Source organism: Helicoverpa zea, chromosome 30 (genome assembly GCF_022581195.2).
Source record: "Helicoverpa zea isolate HzStark_Cry1AcR chromosome 30, ilHelZeax1.1, whole genome shotgun sequence".
Lineage (NCBI taxonomy): Eukaryota > Metazoa > Arthropoda > Insecta > Lepidoptera > Noctuidae > Helicoverpa > Helicoverpa zea.
Window position 1 is genome coordinate 1,461,851 of NC_061481.1, and position 21,613 is coordinate 1,483,463.

General features: G+C 37.6%; 2 protein-coding genes across 2 annotated transcripts in view; both read right to left on the reverse strand.

Annotated features, from left to right (window-relative positions):
- Window positions 1-10,526: 10,526 nt before the first annotated feature.
- Window positions 10,527-21,613, reverse strand: part of LOC124644572 (bromodomain-containing protein 8-like) — a 28,457-nt gene continuing 17,370 nt past the window's right edge. The window contains exons 16-18 of the mRNA XM_047184038.1: window positions 15,345-15,479; window positions 14,592-14,700; window positions 10,527-11,343 (exon numbers count right to left, since the gene is read on the reverse strand). Of these exons, the coding sequence (XP_047039994.1) occupies window positions 11,215-11,343; window positions 14,592-14,700; window positions 15,345-15,479 (373 nt within the window). The 3' untranslated portion in view covers window positions 10,527-11,214. The remainder of the gene's footprint in view (window positions 11,344-14,591; window positions 14,701-15,344; window positions 15,480-21,613) is intronic.
- Window positions 19,948-21,230, reverse strand: LOC124644573. The gene has a single exon (XM_047184039.1). It carries the CDS (start codon window positions 21,109-21,111, stop codon window positions 20,038-20,040), a length of 1,074 nt encoding a protein of 357 aa, XP_047039995.1. The 5' UTR covers window positions 21,112-21,230; the 3' UTR covers window positions 19,948-20,037.

Consider the following 21,613-nt stretch of genomic DNA (forward strand, 5'->3'; position numbering starts at 1 on the left):
TATTTAAACAATTAAACTGTTTTTATTTTATTAAATAGGTAATAATTAGTTATTTTGGTAGTGTTTAAATATTCGTTCAATTACAATAATATAATAGTTTACATTTTATTTATTTTTACGTGAAGTAGTGTAGGTACGCATAGATTTAGAATTGGATTGGCTGGTGTTTAGTATTTTTTTCTCACTTTACACAAAGTCCGAATTTAACGCGGACGAAGTCGCTGGCTGAAGCTAGTATCTATAATAAGTTAAATATTTCCATTAGATTTGACTAAAATCTTTCCAGCCATTACGGATATGAATGACAAAATAATTGTAAACTTCTCAGAAAGAGAATAAATTATGATAGACACATATTATTAAGTTTAGCATATCGAACGCACTATACCTACTTAGTAACATTTTCAACCGACTTCCAATAAAATTTTGACATAGTTCTAGTTGCCACCGACTTCTAGGCCATAGACTTACAGACACCGACTTCTAGAGCCATGTCAAAAGTTGTATTTTGCCCCTTTCAGTGTTTTATGAAGTCGGTTACACGTTTTCCACTGTAAAACTGAGTGCCTAGTGCGAGTTTTGCAAGTACACTTTCTCGATGCGTAAATTATCATACAACTTAATTACGTAGTATTCATTTTTGACATGTTTATTTCATAAAGGCTGTCATCGGCACTTGGTCGTCCTATAAATGCGCTCACTTGCGAAATAGTAAACGTCATTATCCGGAAAAATTAATGAACGTTCTATATTCTAATCATGTTATGGAGCATACGACTCTACTTCAGCCAGGTTATAATTACGTATCGAGCGCGTAAACTTACAAAACTCGGAATCAGCACTCTGTTGGGTTTAAGAAAATGACTTTATCCTACTATTATTAATAATGCGAAAGTTTATATTGTATGTTACTCTCTCACAGCCTTACTTATAAATCTTCTAATCATCTTCTAAGCATCATTTTAACTAATTACTACTTAAAGCCTTAAGTAGTGATTAAATATTTGGGTTCATTAATTAGGACATGATTAAGCAACGTTTATAAGTAAGGCTGGTAATCTATACTGTATGGATAATGATGCAACTTGCCAGTAATATAGCATATGAGCTACAGTAAGAAAAAAAAAACAAAAATACAGTCTAATTAACAACCTCCCTTTTGTAAAGTCGGTTAAAAATGACTAAGTTACTTTAGTGCGTGCGATATGCTATTTTGTAATAATAATTACTGGACAATACTCTAAGAGTTGGCACACATATGGCTGTAAGCTGCGTAGAACACGCGAAGTTTTATGAACACATTGAAATCAGGCTTTTTACTTAAAGCAAGGTTTTCAACACGATTTTAATAAGATAAATTATGGAATCAGACTTTACTTTGAGGTTTATGACGTAAAATGTTTGGAAAGTCAAATCATTTATTTCATTTAGGCCTTACAAGCACTTATGAACGTCAAAAATATAACTAAGTTTGATTCTAGTTGCCCATTCCAAAAGTAGCTTCCTATGGAGAAAAACGGGCGAGAAACTCCATAAAAATATTTATGTTTTATTCGATATCGATTAATTCTCTCGCGGAAATTAACTCTACATATTATTTTTCCTAACATTTTATTTTATGCGATTTTAATCAGAATAATATGAAAATTTTCCTCGCACTTTCCGCTATATGTACGCCGCCCACAATGCTTGCTTGTTGCATGCATTCTACAAATGTGACGTGTATGTATGTACAAAAATGCCGATTTGACTTGTAAACCTATGAACTATGTAAATCATAGATTTAGAATCCCACTAATGTTTAATAGATTGGCAATCAGTGACAGATAACTATAGGTAGGTGGTATAGCAAAGCATTGTCCAAAATATCGCATTTGGACAATGTTTTCTATGGTCGAAAGTAAGAAGTTTTGAAGTTGAAGAAAGCAGCAAATATTTAGTCACACATGAAAGTCACTTAAAAGTTTTGAGTAGATCCGTTCCCAATTATCTATCTGTGGATTTGGTTACTAAAGATAGGAATTTGACATTTGTATGGGGCTTAAAAAAATCTATCTTTAGTAAGAAAATCAACGGATAGGATCGAATATTGGAAGCGGCTGTCATTGATTGCCAATCCATCAACGGATGACTTAACAAAATCGGATGTGACTATATAATATATTGCTCTGTATAGTAGAGGTATAGAGCTGCATTATGACAAAATGGCGACCGCCATCCTATTTGTGAGAAATACGTGTTAAACTTTATCAAATACATTATCCACAATCATTGGCCGTGTTTTAATTATTCGCCTAGCCTTTTAGTTTATGACATTCATCATCTGCGTAACCGTACCATGTTGGAGTCAGCTTCCAGTCTAACCGCATGCAGCTGAGTACCAGTGTGCCACAAGGAGCGACTGCCTATCTGAACTCCTCAACCTGATACCCCTTGGTAAGACTGGTTGTCAGACTTACTGGCTTTGGACTACCCGTAATGACTTTTTGGAAGCTGGATAAAAGAGTAAGTACAAGTTGTGAAGGATTTTCTTTATAGGTATAGTTTTAATTAAACACAAAATTGCATTATTCACATTTTATTCGCTCTCAAAATTACATAATTCTACGTAAAATCGAATCTAACATTTGAACAAAAAGCATCATATTGTATGTAGTTGACATCATACGAAAATTACTGTTCACACCAAGACGTATAATGGCTTAATCATTCAACTATTCACTTGCAAAATTTAATGTCATTAAATTCAGTAATTAAAGAAAGACAATTATAATACTGACGGAGCATCGAAAACCTACATAATCCGACCAAGTTCGGATAGCTACAAAAAAGCGGCCGTGCCATATGTCTAAGAAACGTTCATAACTTGGAAGGTTAGTATTTTTTAATATGGTACAGTTGCGTACACAAGAGTTAGGAAAAAATAAAACAATTGCATTTCTTGAATGAAAAATATTTTTTAAATAATAACGCCACTATCTACGACATTTTAGTTAAAATACGTAACGTTTACTAAAGTTATTTTTAATCACGTAGTTAAGTAATTTATGTAAGTAATAATAATAAAAATATTTTTGTACACGGATATTTAAATAGAGAAGTACTTGTTAATTGAATTTATTTTTATCGTAGATAGTGGCATTATTATTAAAAAAAAAATTTTCATTCAAGAAATGCAATTGTTTTATTTTTTCCTAACTCTTGTGTACGCAACTGTACCATATTAATAAATACTAACCTTCCAAGTTATGAACGTTTCTTAGACATATGGCACGGCCGCTTTTTTGTAGCTATCCGAACTTGGTCGGATTATGTAGGTTTTCGATGCTCCGTCAGTATTATAATTGTCTTTCTTTAATTACTGAATTTAATGACATTAAATTTTGCAAGTGAATAGTTGAATGATTATATAAACTAATTATTGGCATACATTTTACCATGCAATTCCTTTAGAACGTCGTGATATTCGACTGCTTTGTAAACAGTGATCTAGATAACTTTTTGATTACTAACGGAACATCATTGATACTTGGCAACATGTTGGAGACACTTACAAGGTTTGTGTAAACGTGAAAATCTAGACCCCAAACTGCATACTTTAAGAACTAAGACCTAATAAGTGTATTTTACGTTTATATTTTTATCTTTTAAACCCTACGACTTTTTCTAAATCTGTTTTTTAAACAAATATAAACAAATTCAAAACAACGTATGTAAAAATCTACAGCTCTCTATGTAAGCGCTTTATATGAAAACTAGCTAATGGCCAAACGTTCGCGTAGCGGAAATTTGAATTTCTCCGAAGTTTATGCATGCACTGATTTCATTCTTACATAATCAATTATACACAAATACACACTATTTTTTGGACACATCTCTTTTCTTCTAAAGTCTATGGATTAAAAAAAGTTCCGCCAGGACAACGTTCGCCCAGCGGAAACAAATTTTAGTTAATTTCTCCACAATGGCTGCATACACAATTTTTTTTTTTACCATACACAATTATAGGACGTCATACACTAATTATCTGCATAATTAAAATCTTTAAATTCAACAACATTCCGCTGCGCGAACGCACACCATTTTTTGGTACAAAGTCTATTGTTATTTATTGTTGGCTATAATATTTGGTAAAATGAACTAGGTCATTTTTTCGCCTAACTACCTTTTCATATCATGGTCAGTTGTCGAATTATAAACAAACTATTGACGGTACAAACGCTAGCAGGTCATCCTACCCGAATCTGTCAAACTTTACCAATCGAACATTAACTTTCCACTATTGTGATAAGGATGAAAATCTATTGAAGAAAGAAAGATTGAAGTACATTTGGTGTAAACGGTTACAAAACAATATTTTTAGTTGATACATTAAAGAAAAAAAACACATTTATGATACATTCATAGCATTTATTTGACATTATAAGAGTTGTACTTTTAATTTTCTAAATATTACAAACGCAATCCATTGTTGAAAAAAAAATCTGACATGATTACTTTGCATATACATAGATATTTGGTGACTGTAATGTGGTCTTTCAGGGTCTGACGTCGATGGGGTCATGTGGGGTCTGACGTCAGTGGAGTCACGCGGGGTCTGATGTGAATGGGGTGATATGGGGTCTGATGTGAATGGGGTTATTTTAGTGGGGTAGTGTGATAATCAACGCAATATTACTCTTGCGGGGCAGTCAGGGGTAACATAAGATTATTTGGGTACTGTGGGTTTGACAATGCATAGGGTTCAGGGGTAAGATATATTTTGCGCTGCTAGGGGGTATTTATATACACCAGTATAGTATGTATCTATCAATGCGATTTCTTATAGGTCAGGGCGCCACAGGGGTAAGGCAAACATATCTTTCGCCAGAGGTGACAAAACATTAGTAAAGTGCTATCATTTATACGCGGGTAGTCTATTTGCTGTGGCCTGGGATAACGCAACATATCTTTTGTCAAGGATAACATAATTTGTATACTGTGGTATAAGCAATGCTTAGGGGGTCTAGAGTAATCAACACAACTTTTGCTATTTTTCTTGTAGCAATCAGGGGTACATAACACTACATATTTGCTATCAATGCGGTCGCTTATGCGCGAGTGGCCTGGGCTCGTGGTCGCGGCGGCGCTTGCGTCGCGGCGGCGGCTCGTGCAGCAGCCCCGCGTGCGCCTGCGCCGCTAGCAGCATGCCTAGTTGGCCTTGTGCCTGCGGGAGATTAGTGAAATAAGTATAAGAAGATTATAAAAATATAACTAAGCAACTACTATGTTATTGTTGAATTAGTCATATGCTATTAACAAACCTTGCAGCGCGTCCTTATATAATATAATTTATTTTAAACTTTCTTTATTTAACACATAAACTGTTTTTATTTTATTAAATAGGTAATAATTAGTTATTTTGGTAGTGTTTAAATATTCGTTCAATTACAATAATATAATAGTTTACATTTTATTTATTTTTACGTGAAGTAGTGTAGGTACGCATAGATTTAGAATTGGATTGGCTGGTGTTTAGTATTTTTTCTCACTTTACACAAATTCCGAATTTAACGCGGACGAAGTCGCTGGCAGAAGCTAGTATCTATAAGTTAAATATTTCCATTAGATTTGACTAAAATCTTTCCAGCCATTACGGATATGAATGACAAAATAATTGTAAACTTCTCAGAAAGAGAAGAAATTATGATAGACACATATTATTAAGATTAGCATATCGAACGCACTATACCCACTTAGTAACATTTTCAACCGACTTCCAATAAAATTTTGACATAGTTCTAGTTGCCACCGACTTCTAGGCCATAGACTTACAGACACTACACTTACACTACACTTACGACTTACAGACTTATATTTTGCGCAATTAAACTGTTTTTCTTTCTTTCTTTCTTTCTTTCTAGACACCGACTTCTAGAGCCATGTCAAAAGTTGTATTTTGCCCCTTTCAGTGTTTTATGAAGTCGGTTACACGTTTTTCACTGTAAAACTGAGTGCCTACTGCGAGTTTTGCAAGTAAACTTTCTCGATGCGTAAATTATCATACAACTTAATTACGTAGTATTCATTTTTGACATGTTTATTTCATTAAGGCTGTCATCGGCACTTGGTCGTACTATAAATGCGCTCACTTGCGAAATAGTAGACGTCATTATCCGGAAAAATGAATGAACGTTCTATATTCTAATCATGTCATGTAGCATACGACTCTTTACTTCAGCCAGGTTATAATTACGTATCGAGCGCGTAAACTTACAAAACTCGGAATCAGCACTCTGTTGGGTTTAAGAAAATGACTTTATCCTACTATTATTAATAATGCGAAAGTTTATATTGTATGTTACTCTCTCACAGCCTTACTTATAAATCTTCTAATCATCTTCTAAGCATCATTTTAACTAATTACTACTTAAAGCCTTAAGTAGTGATTAAATATTTGGGTTCATTAATTAGGACATGATTAAGCTACGTTTATAAGTAAGGCTGTTAATCTGTACTGTATGGATAATGATGCAACTTGCCAGTAATATAGCATATGAGCTACAGTAAGAAAAAAAAAACAAAAATACAGTCTAATTAACAACCTCCCTTTTGTAAAGTCGGTTAAAAATGACTAAGTTACTGTAGTGCGTGCGATATGCTATTTTGTAATAATAATTACTGGACAATACTCTATGAGTTGGCACACATATGGCTGTAAGCTGCGTAGAGCACGCGAAGTTTTATGAACACATTGAAATCAGGCTTTTTACTTAAAGCAAGGTTTTCAACACGATTTTAATAAGATAAATTATGGAATCAGACTTTACTTTGAGGTTTATGACGTAAAATGTTTGGAAAGTCAAATCATTTATTTCATTTAGGCCTTTACAAGCACTTATGAACGTCAAAAATATAATTAAGTTTGATTCTAGTTGCCCATTCCAAAAGTAGCTTCCTATGGAGAAAAACGGGCGAGAAACTCCATAAAAATATTTATGTTTTATTCGATATCGATTAATTCTCTCGCGGAAATTAACTCTACATATTTTTCCTAACATTTTATTTTATGCGATTTTAATCAGAATAATATGAAAATTTTCCTCGCACTTTCCGCTATATGTACGCCAGCCACAATGCTTGCTTGTTGCATGCATTCTACAAATGTGACGTGTATGTATGTACAAAAATGCCGATTTGACTTGTAAACCTATGAACTTATGTAAATCATAGATTTAGAATCCCACTAATGTTTGATAGATTGGCAATCAGTGACAGATAACTATATGTAGGTGGTATAGCAAAGCATTGTCCAAAATATCGCATTTGGACAATGTTTTCTATGGTCAAAAGTAAGAAATTTTGAAGTTGAAGAAAGCAGCAAATATTTAGTGAAATGAAAGTCACTTAAAAGTTTTGAGTAGATCCGTTCCCAATTATCTATCTGTGGATTTGGTTACTGAAGATAGGAATTTGACATTTGTATGGGGCTTAAAAAAATCTATCTTTAGTAAGAAAATCAACGGATAGGATCGTATATTGGAACGGCAGTCACTGATCGCCGATCTATCAACGGATGACTTATATATATCTCGTACTAGCTGCGATTCGATGCAGTCGTGTTGCTGACGCATTCTTTTGTCACTAATCGTTTTAGCGCGGCGTAAGCCGTTGCTAGTTATTTTAATCGCCATGAGTGAACAGCTTGTGGCGAATGAGCTGCTGGCGTTCCTGCAGCAGAAGCTGGACGTGATGGACGAGGTGTCCGCTATCCAGATCTGCGCGACGAATTTCAGCGAGGAGGACGTCGCTGCTGCAAAGCAGTTGCTGTACCGGTTGCTTAACAAGAGCGATCAGATGGTGTCCCGCCGGCGTGACGGGACAAAGAAAAGCATACAAGATATCATCACGCTGCTAAAGGAGACCGATCCTGACGACGTGCCGACGTTTGTAGCGAAGGATCTCAACAAGCTACCGCCCGTCACTTTCGACCACGTCGACGTAACAAGCCTATTGAAAGATATTGTCTTTCTTAAGGCAAGTCTTGCGGATGTACAGAGGAAGTTAGATGCATCCCAAAATACTGTCGCCGAATTGCGCAGCGAACTCAATGAGTTGCGTAAATCGGTGACTGTAACTGGGTCACCTGCGGGTGCATCGAACGTAAACATGCGGCGCGGAGCGTGCCTCGATGTATCGGGTGCAAGTTTCGCGTCAGCAGTTTTGTCGCCATCGCCGCTGTCGCCGCTGAATGCTGAGTCGGCACAGTGCGCGCCTCGTGCGCCCCGCTGCCCCGCTCCCGTCCCTGCGGCTCCTCCGCTCGCCGCCGCTCGACCGCTCGAACAGCTGCTCGTTTCTGCAGCGTCGACGAAACATCGAGACTACGCTAGCGTCACCGGTAGCAAAATTGATGCTACGAAGAAGCCCGTGCCCGTAAAGGGACAGAATCGGGCTGACGATGAGGGGTTCGTTACGGTGCAAAGGAGGAAGCGCCGTCAGCGAACCAACAAGAATCGTTGCGGCACGGCTCCTACTGAGCCAAACATCAAAATTCGTGCCGCCAAGCCGAACACCCCGGTGTACATCTCCCGCCTACACTACACCACTAAGGCGGAGGACATCGTGGAGTACGTGCGCCAGAAGCTGAAGTACGCCCCGAGAGTGCAGCTGCTGGAGTCGCGCCATAACGTCAATTTCAAGGCGTTCGTGGTGCGAGTGCCGACGTGCTTCCTGCACCTCGTGTTGGACGAGAACTTCTGGCCACAGGACGTGGTGTTCCGTCGCTTCCGCGGACAAGTGCCACAGGACCGCACAGATAGTAGATAGTGCATTAAGTGAAGTGCTACTAACATAGTTTTAAGTTTTTATTTACTAACAATTTTTGTATAACATATGTATGCTAGTTTTAAGGTATTTATCTATGGGCCTTTGATGCCTGATAATAAAGATGATTTGATTTGATTTGATTTGATTTAACAAAATCGGATGTGACTATATAATATATCGCTCTGTATAGTATAGAGCTGCATTATGACAAAATGGCGACCGCCATCCTATTTGTGAGAAATACGTGTTAAACTTTATCAAATACATTATCCACAATCATTGGCCGTGTTTTAATTATTCGCCTCGCCTTTTAGTTTAACCCACTCTTCATCTGCCTAACTGTTTCATCATTCAAATCAAATCAATCAATCAAAAATCATTTATTCAAACTTGGCTGCAAGACAGCACTTTTTGAACGTCAGGAATTTACAAAAGACAGCCCCCAAAACGCCCACCCTTCACCACTTCCTATGTGTTTTTGCTGGGAAGAAGAAGTGGTGGAACAAACTCCCCAGCAACACATGTCTGTCTGTTAGGTTAGAAGAACCTTAAACAATGTTTGATATGTACATTTGTATACAATGTAATTTGTATACAATGTAATTTGTATTTTACAATAGAGGGCGATATGCAATATTGACATAAAATTACAGTAAAAATGATTTATACACCACATGCTTGCTAGCATATATATCATCTGTATAGACGTTCCAACTATGGTGGGGTCGGCTTCCAGTCTAACAGGATGCAGCTGAGTACCAGTGTGCCACAAGGAGCGACTGCCTATCTGATCTCCTCAACACAGTTACCCAGGCAACTCCTAGATAAGGCTGGTTTTCAGACTTACTGCCTTCGGACTGCCCGTAATGACTTTTTGGAAGTTGGATAAAAGAGTAAGTAAAAGTTGTGACGGATTTTCTTGATGTTGGTGTTTTTTTAATTAAACACTAAATTGCATTATTTACATTTTTATTCGCTCACAAAATTACATAATTCTACGTAAAATCAAATCTAACATTTGAACAAAAAGTATCTTATTTGACATAATATGAAAAATTACTGTTCAAACTATGACGTTTAAAGGCTAAAAAACTAAAAAACCGATTTGATATATTATTTCACTGTTGGGGCGCTACGCTCTTCCCGAGTATCATAGGCTATATTTTATCCCTGTACGGGCAGTAGTTCCCACGGGACGCGGGAAAACGGCTAGCATTTTGATACAAAGGCTATATTTGGTAAAATGAACTAGGTAATTTTTTCGCCTAACTACCTTTTCATATAATGCTCAGTTGTCGAATCAAAATCAAAATCAAAAGTCATTTATTCAAAGTAGGCTGAAAATCAGCACTTTTCGAACGTCAAAACAAAAGACAGCCCCCAAAACGCCCGCCCTTCACCACTTCCTATGTGTTTTTGCTGGGAAGAAGAAGTGGTGGAACAAACTCCCCAGCAATTATAGGCAGAGTTATAAACAAACTATTGATTACGGCATTTTTTGAATAATAATTATTTGTACACCAATTTCTTTGGTAGAACTCAGAGCTCGACTATATGTATTTTTTTATATAAGACCTATTTGTACCAGTGTTCACAAATAAAGATTGATTGATTGTGATAAGGATGAAAATCTATTGAAGAAAGAAAGATTGAAGTACATTTGGTGTAAACGGTTACAAAACAATATTTTTAGTTGATACATTAAAGAAAAAAAAAACACATTTATGATACATTTATAGCATTTATTTGACATTATAAGAGTTGTACTTTTAATTTTCTAAATATTACAAACGCAATCCATTGTTGAAAAAAAAATCTGACATGATTACTTTGCATATACATAGATATTTGGTGACTGTAATGTGGTCTTTCAGGGTCTGACGTCGATGGGTTCATGTGGGGTCTGACGTCAGTGGAGTCACGCGGGGTCTGATGTGAATGGGGTGATATGGGGTCTGATGTGAATGGGGTTATTTTAGTGGGGTAGTGTGATAATCAACGCAATATTACTCTTGCGGGGCAGTCAGGGGTAACATAACATTATTTGGGTACTGTGGGTTTGACAATGCATAGGGTTCAGGGGTAAGATATATTTTGCGCTGCTAGGGGGTATTTATATACACCAGTATAGTATGTATCTATCAATGCGATTTCTTATAGGTCAGGGCGCCACAGGGGTAAGGCAAACATATCTTTCGCCAGAGGTGACAAAACATTAGTAAAGTGCTATCATTTATACGCGGGTAGTCTATTTGCTGTGGCCTGGGATAACGCAACATATCTTTTGTCAAGGATAACATAATTTGTATACTGTGGTATAAGCAATGCTTAGGGGGTCTAGAGTAATCAACACAACGTTTGCTATTTTTCTTGTAGCAATCAGGGGTACATAACACTACATATTTGCTATCAATGCGGTCGCTTATGCGCGAGTGGCCTGGGCTCGTGGTCGCGGCGGCGCTTGCGTCGCGGCGGCGGCTCGTGCAGCAGCCCCGCGTGCGCCTGCGCCGCTAGCAGCATGCCGAGTTGGCCTTGTGCCTGCGGGAGATTAGTGAAATAAGTATAGATTATAAAAATATACCTAAAAAAGCTATATTTAAATTTTCCAGCAAACAAGTTTGTACTACGGATTTTGACTAGGTTTCTATTGGTCCAAGGTAAGTGAGAGTATGTCAATCACACTCTGTCAATACTTAAAATGTGGAAAAGATATACATAATCTACTCAGTAGTCAATATGTACTACTATTCTTTTGTTCTCATATTATTACATTCGCAAAATATTATATTCTCGAATTATTATATTCTCAAAATATTACACAAAGAACAATCACAGCGAAAAATGTTTTTAATTTGAGGGAAACAATAATAAATATTTGACATTATCACATAGGTTATTCATCACATATATTTGTCTCGGATGGGAATCAAATCTACAACCCCTTTGTTTAAGGTTTACCTACCTTTTGTGAAATAAATCTAACTAATGATTTTATATCACTCAGTCAGTAGTAGGTAATCATGAAGATATGCATTCATATAATATTATGTGCATTTATATTGAAGTTTGGTGAGGTCGTAAGTAAGTAAGATGCAGGTCGCCTCCAACAGGTATCTGTGGAGATCTAAGGGGGAGGCCTATGGCTCAGCCTCAGTCCTATTCAGCAGTGGACGTCATATGGCTGAGATGATGATGATATTGAAGTTTTAATAGATAAACTCTTTGCTAGTAGTTCCTGTCAGATTACAATGAAAAACCTATATTTGTACTAGTGTCAGTATTTATTTATCAATTGTTTTTTATGTATAATGTGACATTGTGAAAAATAGTTATTGGGAATAAATTTTGCATTCTGATAAATAAATATTAAAATAAAAATGTCTGAAGATAGTGAAGCCAAGTTTATAACGAGTCAAAACAACTTTTTCATGAAAAATAAAAATGGTACAACCAACTGGAGATGTTGCAACCAAAGGGAGTGCAAGACTTCGATTACATTAAGTGTGGATAAGAAAGTCGTTAGACAGCCTAAACATAGTTGCAGCGTTGATTTTGAAAGAAATACAATTGATATGGCACTGGAGGAGTGCAAAAAAGAAGTGTGCGAAAATTTTGAACCTATCCAAAAAATATTTGAGAAGCACTTCCTGGGAAAGCACATTTTTCAAAATAAAGAGTATCAGATCCCATCATTTACGTCCAAAAAGGATACGCTGTACAGGACACGAAAAAAATTTTTGAATGTTGGTGCATCAAAGACAACAAGCAATGTGAGATTGCCACACCACATTGTGCAAGACTTTTTTTTATTTGATGATTATGATGGTGAAACGGATGATAGAATTATAATATTTTCGATGTTACCTGCTCAAAAGCTACGAGAATTATTCCAGACAATTGATATTGTATACGGAGATGGTACATTCAAGGTGGCACCGTCGCCTTTTTACCAATTGTACGCCTTACATATTGATATCGCACGAGACCAAAACACAATTAGTTTTGTAACTATTGTCTATGGCTTATTACCAAATAAGAACACAAATACATACAAAAGGTTCTTTTCTGTACTTAGAAATCAATTTCGTATGAATATTAGTTCATACAAATGCGATTACGAAATTGCTGCAATTAATGTTATACGTGAGGTATATCCAGAAATAAAACTAAAAGGCTGTTATTACCATTTTTTAAATGCTGTTTTTAGAATGAGTAAAAAATTGAATTTCAACGAAACTCACTTAGGTCGCAAAATCACACAGTTGTGCACAAGTTTGGCTTTGTTACCACCTAATCTAATTCCAGAAGCATATTTTGCTATAAATGAAATCGCACCAGAGACGGAAGTTTCACAAAAATTTCTAGACTATTTTAATAACCAGTGGATACAAACCATTACCAAAGATATTTTTAGCTGTTATGGTGAAAAGAACCGCACTACGAATGCAGTCGAAGGATGGCACAGAAGAATTAACTCTGGAATTCCATCTGGACCAACCATTTTCCAATTTTTAGTAGCATTAAAAGTAGAAGCTCAAATTCATAATAAAAGATTGCTAAAAAGTGCTTTCCACTGCCCTGATAAAAAAAGATCTTTAAAATACATTGAAAATGATAGAAAAATTAATTGCATTATCACAGACTGTTTATCCAACAAAATTCAACCAATAGAATGCTTAACCATGTTAGCGGCGTTGAATAAGCTCCCATAAATTTTCCATGATGTATAAACTTTTACAATTTTTATTGTTGAGCGGCTGTACCAATCGTCGTGCTTTGAAACAGATGCCACTTGTGAAAACTTGTATGCACTTGATCACTTGGGATTTGTTTAGTTTCAGTATTATCTTTCATTCATTTATTTTTAATCATATAAGTTACATTTTTGAATATTAATTAAAAAATAAAAAACATTTAACTTTAATTTTAGTTTCAGTTATTATTTAATATTTTATTAATGATAAATGCAAATAATTTTGCAATATGTACTGAATGATACTGCAATTAATTTTTATTTTAATATTGTATTACGTTCCATGATGCCTAGGTATTGGAATAAAGAGATTTTGATTTAAATAAATTATTTTTTGTTTTTCACTGTGTTTGATTGTACTTCTAATATTTTGAGAATATAATAATTCGATAATATAATATTTTGCGAATGTAATAATATGAGAACAAAGGCTACTATTTATTGATACAACACAAACACAAAAATAACAAATACAGGCAAAATAAGGATTGCTTTATGCTTTATTTTTCGCGGTTTCACTGGCGTTTAGCATGTCGTTTCGCTCTCGTAGCAGGATATATAATCTACTTTATTTAGGAATAGTGAAGTTCCTTAATCGCAAAATCAGTCCAGAAGTTTCGGAGTCTTTCAGCCTTGAAGTAAGCGACTTGATATTTTGGTATGATAACAATGTACTTTTAGAAATCAACTCCCATTAGGGTCAAAACAAACTGAGGATGGTAGTGAAGTGGAGGATGAGTAGAATTATTATTGTTCATTTATCAATAAAGGCTTTTTACCCACCACCCGCGCCACCATTCCGACGGGACACGAGTGAAACCACGGCAAAACACTTACCGTCTTATCACAAAAACTTTTTAACGTCAGTTTAAGACTTGTCTAAAAAATGACAAATTATGACGTTGACATATGGTTCATTTTGGAGCCACATTTTTTTTAGACAAGTGTAAAACAGTGGTTAAAGTTTTTGTAGTAAGGCCATAACTCTTAAAGACATATAAAAAAATCGATGTACTTTTCTATTAACACATACCTCGCTAAACATTTCCTTAGCCATGGTATAGACGCTGTGCTCCGAGCTGTTGTACATGAGAGCGTTGGACAGCATCAGTAACACGTCGCGCTGAAACTGCTCCGTAGTCCTGTGAACAAGAGAAATTAGTTATTATAGTGGTAGGAAGAAAATAATCATCATTATCTATCTAAATTTTTTAGGGTTCCGTATCTAAGGGGTACAACGGGACCCTACTACTAAGATTTTGCTTTTGTGGTTAAACTGCTGAACCGATTTCGATGAAATTTTGTGTGGATAGAGTGAAAACCCTGCTTCAGTATGTGAGGTACATGTTACCTGGGTGTCTGTATTTTTAGCGTATTTTTTTAAGCCTTTTTATCCGGTTGATAAAGTATGACTTTCTGAAGGCTATAACAAGAAAACGGCTGGAATGATTTTGATAAATTTTTTTATAGAACTGCCTTAACCTGTGCTGCAGCTTATGAGGTACTTCTTACCCGGATATCCGGGTATACTTACCATTACACTAACTTTGTAATTCTAGACACTCTCACGGCCAAACGGCTGAACCAATTTTCATGAATTTTTTTGTGAATCTACCGTCAACTTTGCGGCAGCCTTTAAGCTACTTTTCATCCGGATACACCTACATTTTATAGCCATTTCACTCAATTTTGCTTATCATTCCCTCTAAAACACCTATTTTCCCTAAAATCCCTGTAAAATTGCCACAAATGTATGAAATTTTCTACTAATATATGGTATACATACCGTATAACGCCATTGTCGATGTTCCTGCGTATGGTGGAGAGGTCCATGGGTCGCTTGACCACCATGCTGTAGCCGGGCGCCTCGTCGTCGCTGATCGGCCGCAAGAATAGTGACGCGTACTTGTGGGCGCATAGTCTGGTGAGAGAAATACAAAATATATATGAATTATAAGACGTTATTATTTGAAATTACATTTTGTGTGTGACAAAACGCTTCATTGGTAAGGTCTTACACAAAAATATAGGTAAAGCTACATTTTCGAGTGAAAAAAGGCCTTACTGGTAAGAACTTATTATTAGCACTGGGTGTGAAGAAAAGGTGGTTTAATTTTCCAGATTATAAGAAACTGAACTATGTACTGTGCTTTACGATTAATTATATTGATAAAAAAAAAATAGAATTAAATTTTGCTTGCTTTGTTGAACGACGAAAAGAACACGACAGTTGTGCCAATCGAACATGCATACACGTTTCCCGCTAGATGGCGACACACGTCACAGCATTCATAACACAGTTCACTCACATAAGTCTTAATTATTAATTATCTTCGATAAATGGTAGGTAAAAATCTGATAATCCATATAAATAATTTGAATGCGAAAATAATCCTCTTTCTGTCTTCTCTGTTGTCGCTTTAGATAGATAGAGATAGATAGATAGATATAACATTTATTCAGACAAACGACAAGACACCATAAAGATACACAATAAGAAATAAAACAAAACAAGAAGTGGGTAGAAAGACAAACATAAAATACAAAAATTAACGGCGTGGTGCAGTGTCTTACGCTTGCACCGAATGGGAGTCCAGCTCAGCATGTGTCAGGTAGAATACCTGACGCTGGTATTCTGCTGGATCCCGAAAATGACGCACGGACGTCGAGTAGATGATTGGTGTGTGCTGTGTGTATTTGAAATAAGTGTTTTATGTTCTGTGTGTGTTGTGTTTGAATATGAACTATGTATGATTATTAATGAAGTGCAAAAATGTGTAATTATGCAATCTGCCAGTCCTAGTTTTGTCAGACTACAAGTCAGCCGGAACACGGCAACGAAACAGCATCACGGCAGGTACCTGCTACCGCTAGATTATGGAGGTATTTGAAATCGTCATACCTAGTTTTTTTTGTGATGTAATAAGGAACTTTCGTAAGTGTGTTCTAAAGGTACCAAGTGTTTTGAGATTTCTTATTGGCGGGGGAATATTGTTCCAGCATTTAGTAGCAGCGTACCTAAAACTGCCTCTGAAGGCCGCAGTGCTGTGCGGTTCCGTGGAGAGTTGCTGTGAGCATTGTCGTACCGGGCGATCTCTCTTAGTAGCAATAAAGCTGAGTTTATTATACAAATAGGATGGCTCTTTGTACTTTGTAACCCCAAAGAGTAGGCAAGCCAAGTGCAACTTGCGGCGCGACTTCATCTTAAGGATGGAGTGTTCATTGATAAAGGGAGTGACGTGAGTTCTTGGTGGTATTTTGAAGCAGAATCTGGCGCAGGCATTTTGCACTCTCTGGATCAGGCGTTCCGTTCGTGCCAGCAATCGAGGACCGTAAACAGTGTCTGCATAGTTAAGGTTAGAAAGCACAAGTGACTCAACCAGCTGCACACGCAATTCCTCCGACAAATAAGGCCTTATTTTATAAAGGATTTTAAGCCGGTAGAAACACGTGCGCACTGACTTTGCCACGTGTGCCTCATACCTCAACTCCGCATCCATGGTCAGACCCAGATTACGTGCTTCATTAACTCGGTCAACCGACTCACCCATGAGTACAACGTCTATTGTAGACGGCAGGGCACTAATCTGACATTTTGTACCAAATATCATGTACTTAGTTTTGGCGGGATTAAGTACCAAGCCGTTGACCTCTGCCCAACTTGCTATCCTATTAAGGTCTTCGTTCAAATCTCTCAGAGCGTTTAAATGTTCGCCAGGAACAAACGAGACGTAAACTTGTACATCATCAGCGTAAATGTGATACCTACACCGCTCCAGCGAGTTTACGATGTCAGCACAGTATAAAATGAAGATCAGGGGGCCCAGTATTGAGCCCTGCGGAACTCCTCTATTGACGGGAGTAAGTGACGAGGTCAGGGTTGACCCATTGCTCAGTCGCACTTCAACACGCTGCTGCCGATTGCTAAGATAGCTCCTAAACAATTTTATAGCATTATCGTCAAACCCGTAATACTTTAGTTTGCTGAGAAGCAACTCAATATTAATGCAGTCAAAGGCACGCGAAAAATCTAGCAAAACCAGAATTGTGCACATGCCCTTGTCCTGTGCAGATAGGATGTTATCCGTCACATCCAGCAGAGCGGTCGAAGTGCCACGTTGCTTACGAAAGCCTGACTGCAACTCCGGAAGCATATTGTTTGCATCCAAATACTGCGACAGCTGCTGAAAGATTGCTTTTTCAGCAATTTTGGATAGGCATGGCAATATGCTTATGGGCCTGAGATCTTTGAGTTCCGTCGGGTTGTTTATTTTTGGGAGGGGTCTAACACAAGCAATTTTCCAGATGTCAGGGAACGTTGCAGAGGCAATCGACTTATTGACAATATCTGTGATAACTTCTATTGTATGCGGAAATGTCAGTTTAAGCATGTCAAGTGTTATTCCGTCACAACCCTCAGCATTCGATTTCAACTGACCAAAATATCGCAAAACCTGTTCGGTACTCACCGGGTGTAGTGAGAAACTCGCATCACTAAAGCGGTGACATTCAAAGAAGGTACTTACAGTTGCATTTAAGTTTGGATTACCAGGAACATTCAAAAAATTTAAATTTATTTGATCAGGGTCTCTAAAGTGAACTGGAAGGTCATTGAGTGGTTTAGGTGGCAATATAGTACTTTTCAAATTTTTCCATAGTGTTTTTGGGTCGTTAATTTTGTTATTTATGTTTTGTTTAAAATATGCAACTTTTTCATAAAATAAGGAACTGGACACGAGTGATTTTAATTGTTTGTAATATACCTTCTTTGATTCCGACTTAGTTGTACGATACTTGGCGAGGGCCTCGTTACGCAGATGCATCATGAACTTTATCGTATCTGTTATCCATGGGTATGAGTGGTCTTTGATCAAGCAAGTCTTGACTGGAGCATACTCATCGAAAACAGACACGACATTCCGGTTCAGTGCATCGACCATGTCATTTACATTTGATAAGTCACGAATGATTTCCCAGTTTATACGCGCCAAGCAATCATCAAAACTTTCCATATTAATTTTTGAAATTGGTCTGAAAGCCACCGTGTGAGGTTTATACTTACTACGCTTTATATTAAGTGTGCAATTTACCAATGCGTGACCATGTATTGAACCGAATGGTTCAACACAGACAGATATGTTGTTTATGGTAGTGCAAACAAGGTCGATTAGCGTCTGACTATGATCCGTGAAATGGGTGGGGGAGTCAACTAATTGCTTAAGGTTCAGGCAATTTAAAAATTCACTGACTTTCCGAGTTTGGCAACTGGTGATCAACATATTAACATTAAAATCGCCAAGCAGTATATAGTGGTCACATTTTGCTAGTGAACTGATGGTGTCGGTAATTGAATCTAAGAAGAGGTCCAAATCAGAGCGAGGGGGACGATACGCTGTTCCTATAGCGAGTTTGACTCCATTCAAAGACAGGGTAATCCACATTTGTTCGATAGACTCATATCTGGGGTCAGTTGGTGTAGAACAGGCGCGGACAGTCAGACCGCGCTTAAGGTAAAAACCCACACCACCGCCACGACCCCCGCGCACAGTCGCAGGCCGCGGCGTGTGACGCAGACGGTAGCCCGGCACCGTGGGCGCGCGACCCTCCTCGCCCGCTCGTAACCAGGTCTCATTGACTGCGACTATATCGAAAGAATGACTTACCACTGACGCCACAAAGTCATCGTGCTTCGTACCGAGGGAACCCACGTTTAACAAACCAACTTTTAAATATTTATCATGCATTTATAACACAGTGTTTTGTTGTTAAAAACAAAAACTTATGCCGACAAAAGAGACTAATGTTTTTACTGTCAATGGGAACCAACAAAATGATAATAATATAAAATTTAATCCTACGTATAAATTGTGAATTGGTGTTGTAAATAACAATAAAATCAAATAAATAACATTTCATTAGGGATTGAATTAGTGCTAGTAAATAATAAATAAGATATGCGGGTTTAAATATAAATTTGTAAAAAAAGGAAATTGTGAATAACGTAAATATTATGAGTTTGTAAGACATTTTATAGTATATTAGTTTAATATCGTTTATGTAACTTATTGTAGTAAGGTAGTAAATAGTTTTCAGATGTATATTTTTGCTTTGTTTATTGTATAATAGTGTGTAGGAAAGCATAACTGCATTTATATGTGTGTGTGATACGTGCAAGCAATGCGCCAATAATATTACTTGGTCAAAAATGTAGACCAATGTAGCTGTGAGCAGAAAAATTAAAAGTGGGTTGATAACAATTAATCCAAGAGGACTCCCATTCGATAGTGCAAGATATGCGCACCATTCGGTTTCAACACTTATTAAGAAGAAAAACAAGTTTAAAAGTGAATATAGAAGACATATAAAATTGAGTAATGAAAATGAACACGAAAACAAACATAATAACAATAAAAAGACAGTACAATGAAAAATCTTAGGCACAACTACAATAAAACACAACTTAAGCCTCAAACCGATCTTTAGCCAAAAATTTTGGTAACATCATCTTCAAGTCTAATACGTTCTACCTTCAAACGATCGTCCTTGCGACACAATATTTTTCCCTCCCTTGTCCACACATACTTCCAGCCATGCAGACTCGCTGCCTGGCGGGCGCGATAAAATAACTGGCGATTAGTGCGCGTGAGGCGCTCGTTGACGTAAACACGGTGCGGCGGGCCAGGCATATCGAGTGCATCCGTACTCAAGCCACGACGCACTCGGGCCGCGCGCAGTAGCGCGTCGCGGGTCGCGCGCCTCGCCAGGCGCACCGATATACTCCGCGGCCGTTGCGCAGCGGGGTCAGCAGCAATACTGCCATCCAAGGCAACCCCACGGTTGCGGTGCGTAGCTCCGACTCGTTCGGCATGGACGACGTCCCTCTCGTCTAGTGTAATGCCGAGCTTTACTGCGAGAACGTTCACGAGGTGGAGGGTGCTGTCGTCTTTACTCTCCGGGATTCCTGTGATCTCAATGTCGTTGAGCAACAGTTCTTGATCACGCTCGTTAAGCTGGCACTTCAATTCAGCGATAGTGTTATCGACGTAATCGCTATTGGTCGGCAAGATTTTCTGCTCAAGCTTCAGCTCGAGAGCTTCAACTCGCGCCTCAATCACGTCCATACGCTCGCCAGAATTATTTAGGGCGTCTTTTAGCTGCGCCACTTCTGTCCGCAATTGAAGGAATTCTTTGTGCATGAGGCGAAACTCTGCACGAAGTTCCTCCTTAAACATCCGAAGTTCAACAGCCAAGTCCGGAGAAAAAGTTGAAGTCTCGTCCAGCGCAGTACAACTAAACGGGCTGGTATCCACCAGTTCCTTAGAGAGCTGCTCCTTTGGAAGGACAGAATTTGCCATTCCTCTTACGGGTGTCTCCGCCTTATTGTCCCTAACCTTGTTTTTCTGGCATTCCGGACAACACCAGTCCGTTGGAATACAACCCGTTGCAGGCAGACTAACGCAAGCTCGATGGTGTATGCGATTGCACTTGATGCATGTAGCGGCATCTATCGACGTCATATATTTCTTGCAACCACCACACCTAGATGCAGGCATGACTGTGTCGAAAGTCCGGAAGCAATCGATAAGGTTTATTTTGAGTATCGAAAGATGGCGCTGTTCACAACTTTGCGTGCGGCTATGGTTAGATGGGAGTATTATGGTTCACTAACACCATGTATCGACACTGGGGTAAACAGAGTAATATGCGCACTTTGGTATCACTTCAGCAGCTAATTTCGGATAATGTTTAATAATTAATGTTTATATTTTTATGTTTAGGGTAGATTTAGGTCACTGTTAATTAGCTTTAAGTTTTGTTGTAAATAGTTTTAAGTTTTGCATATAATACACTGCACTAAAACACTAGATAACGTTTTATGTGATGCACTAGGTTAAGCTTTGACTTTTTGTAATATAATTTTTTCTATTGTATACGTTTTTAATTTATTTGATGCTAAACAACAACAACCAGCACAGGCTAACTTGGCGTCCGTGACGTCACTCCTTATCTACACTTTCTCAACTTATCTACAGAACAAATTTAAACGAAATTTGG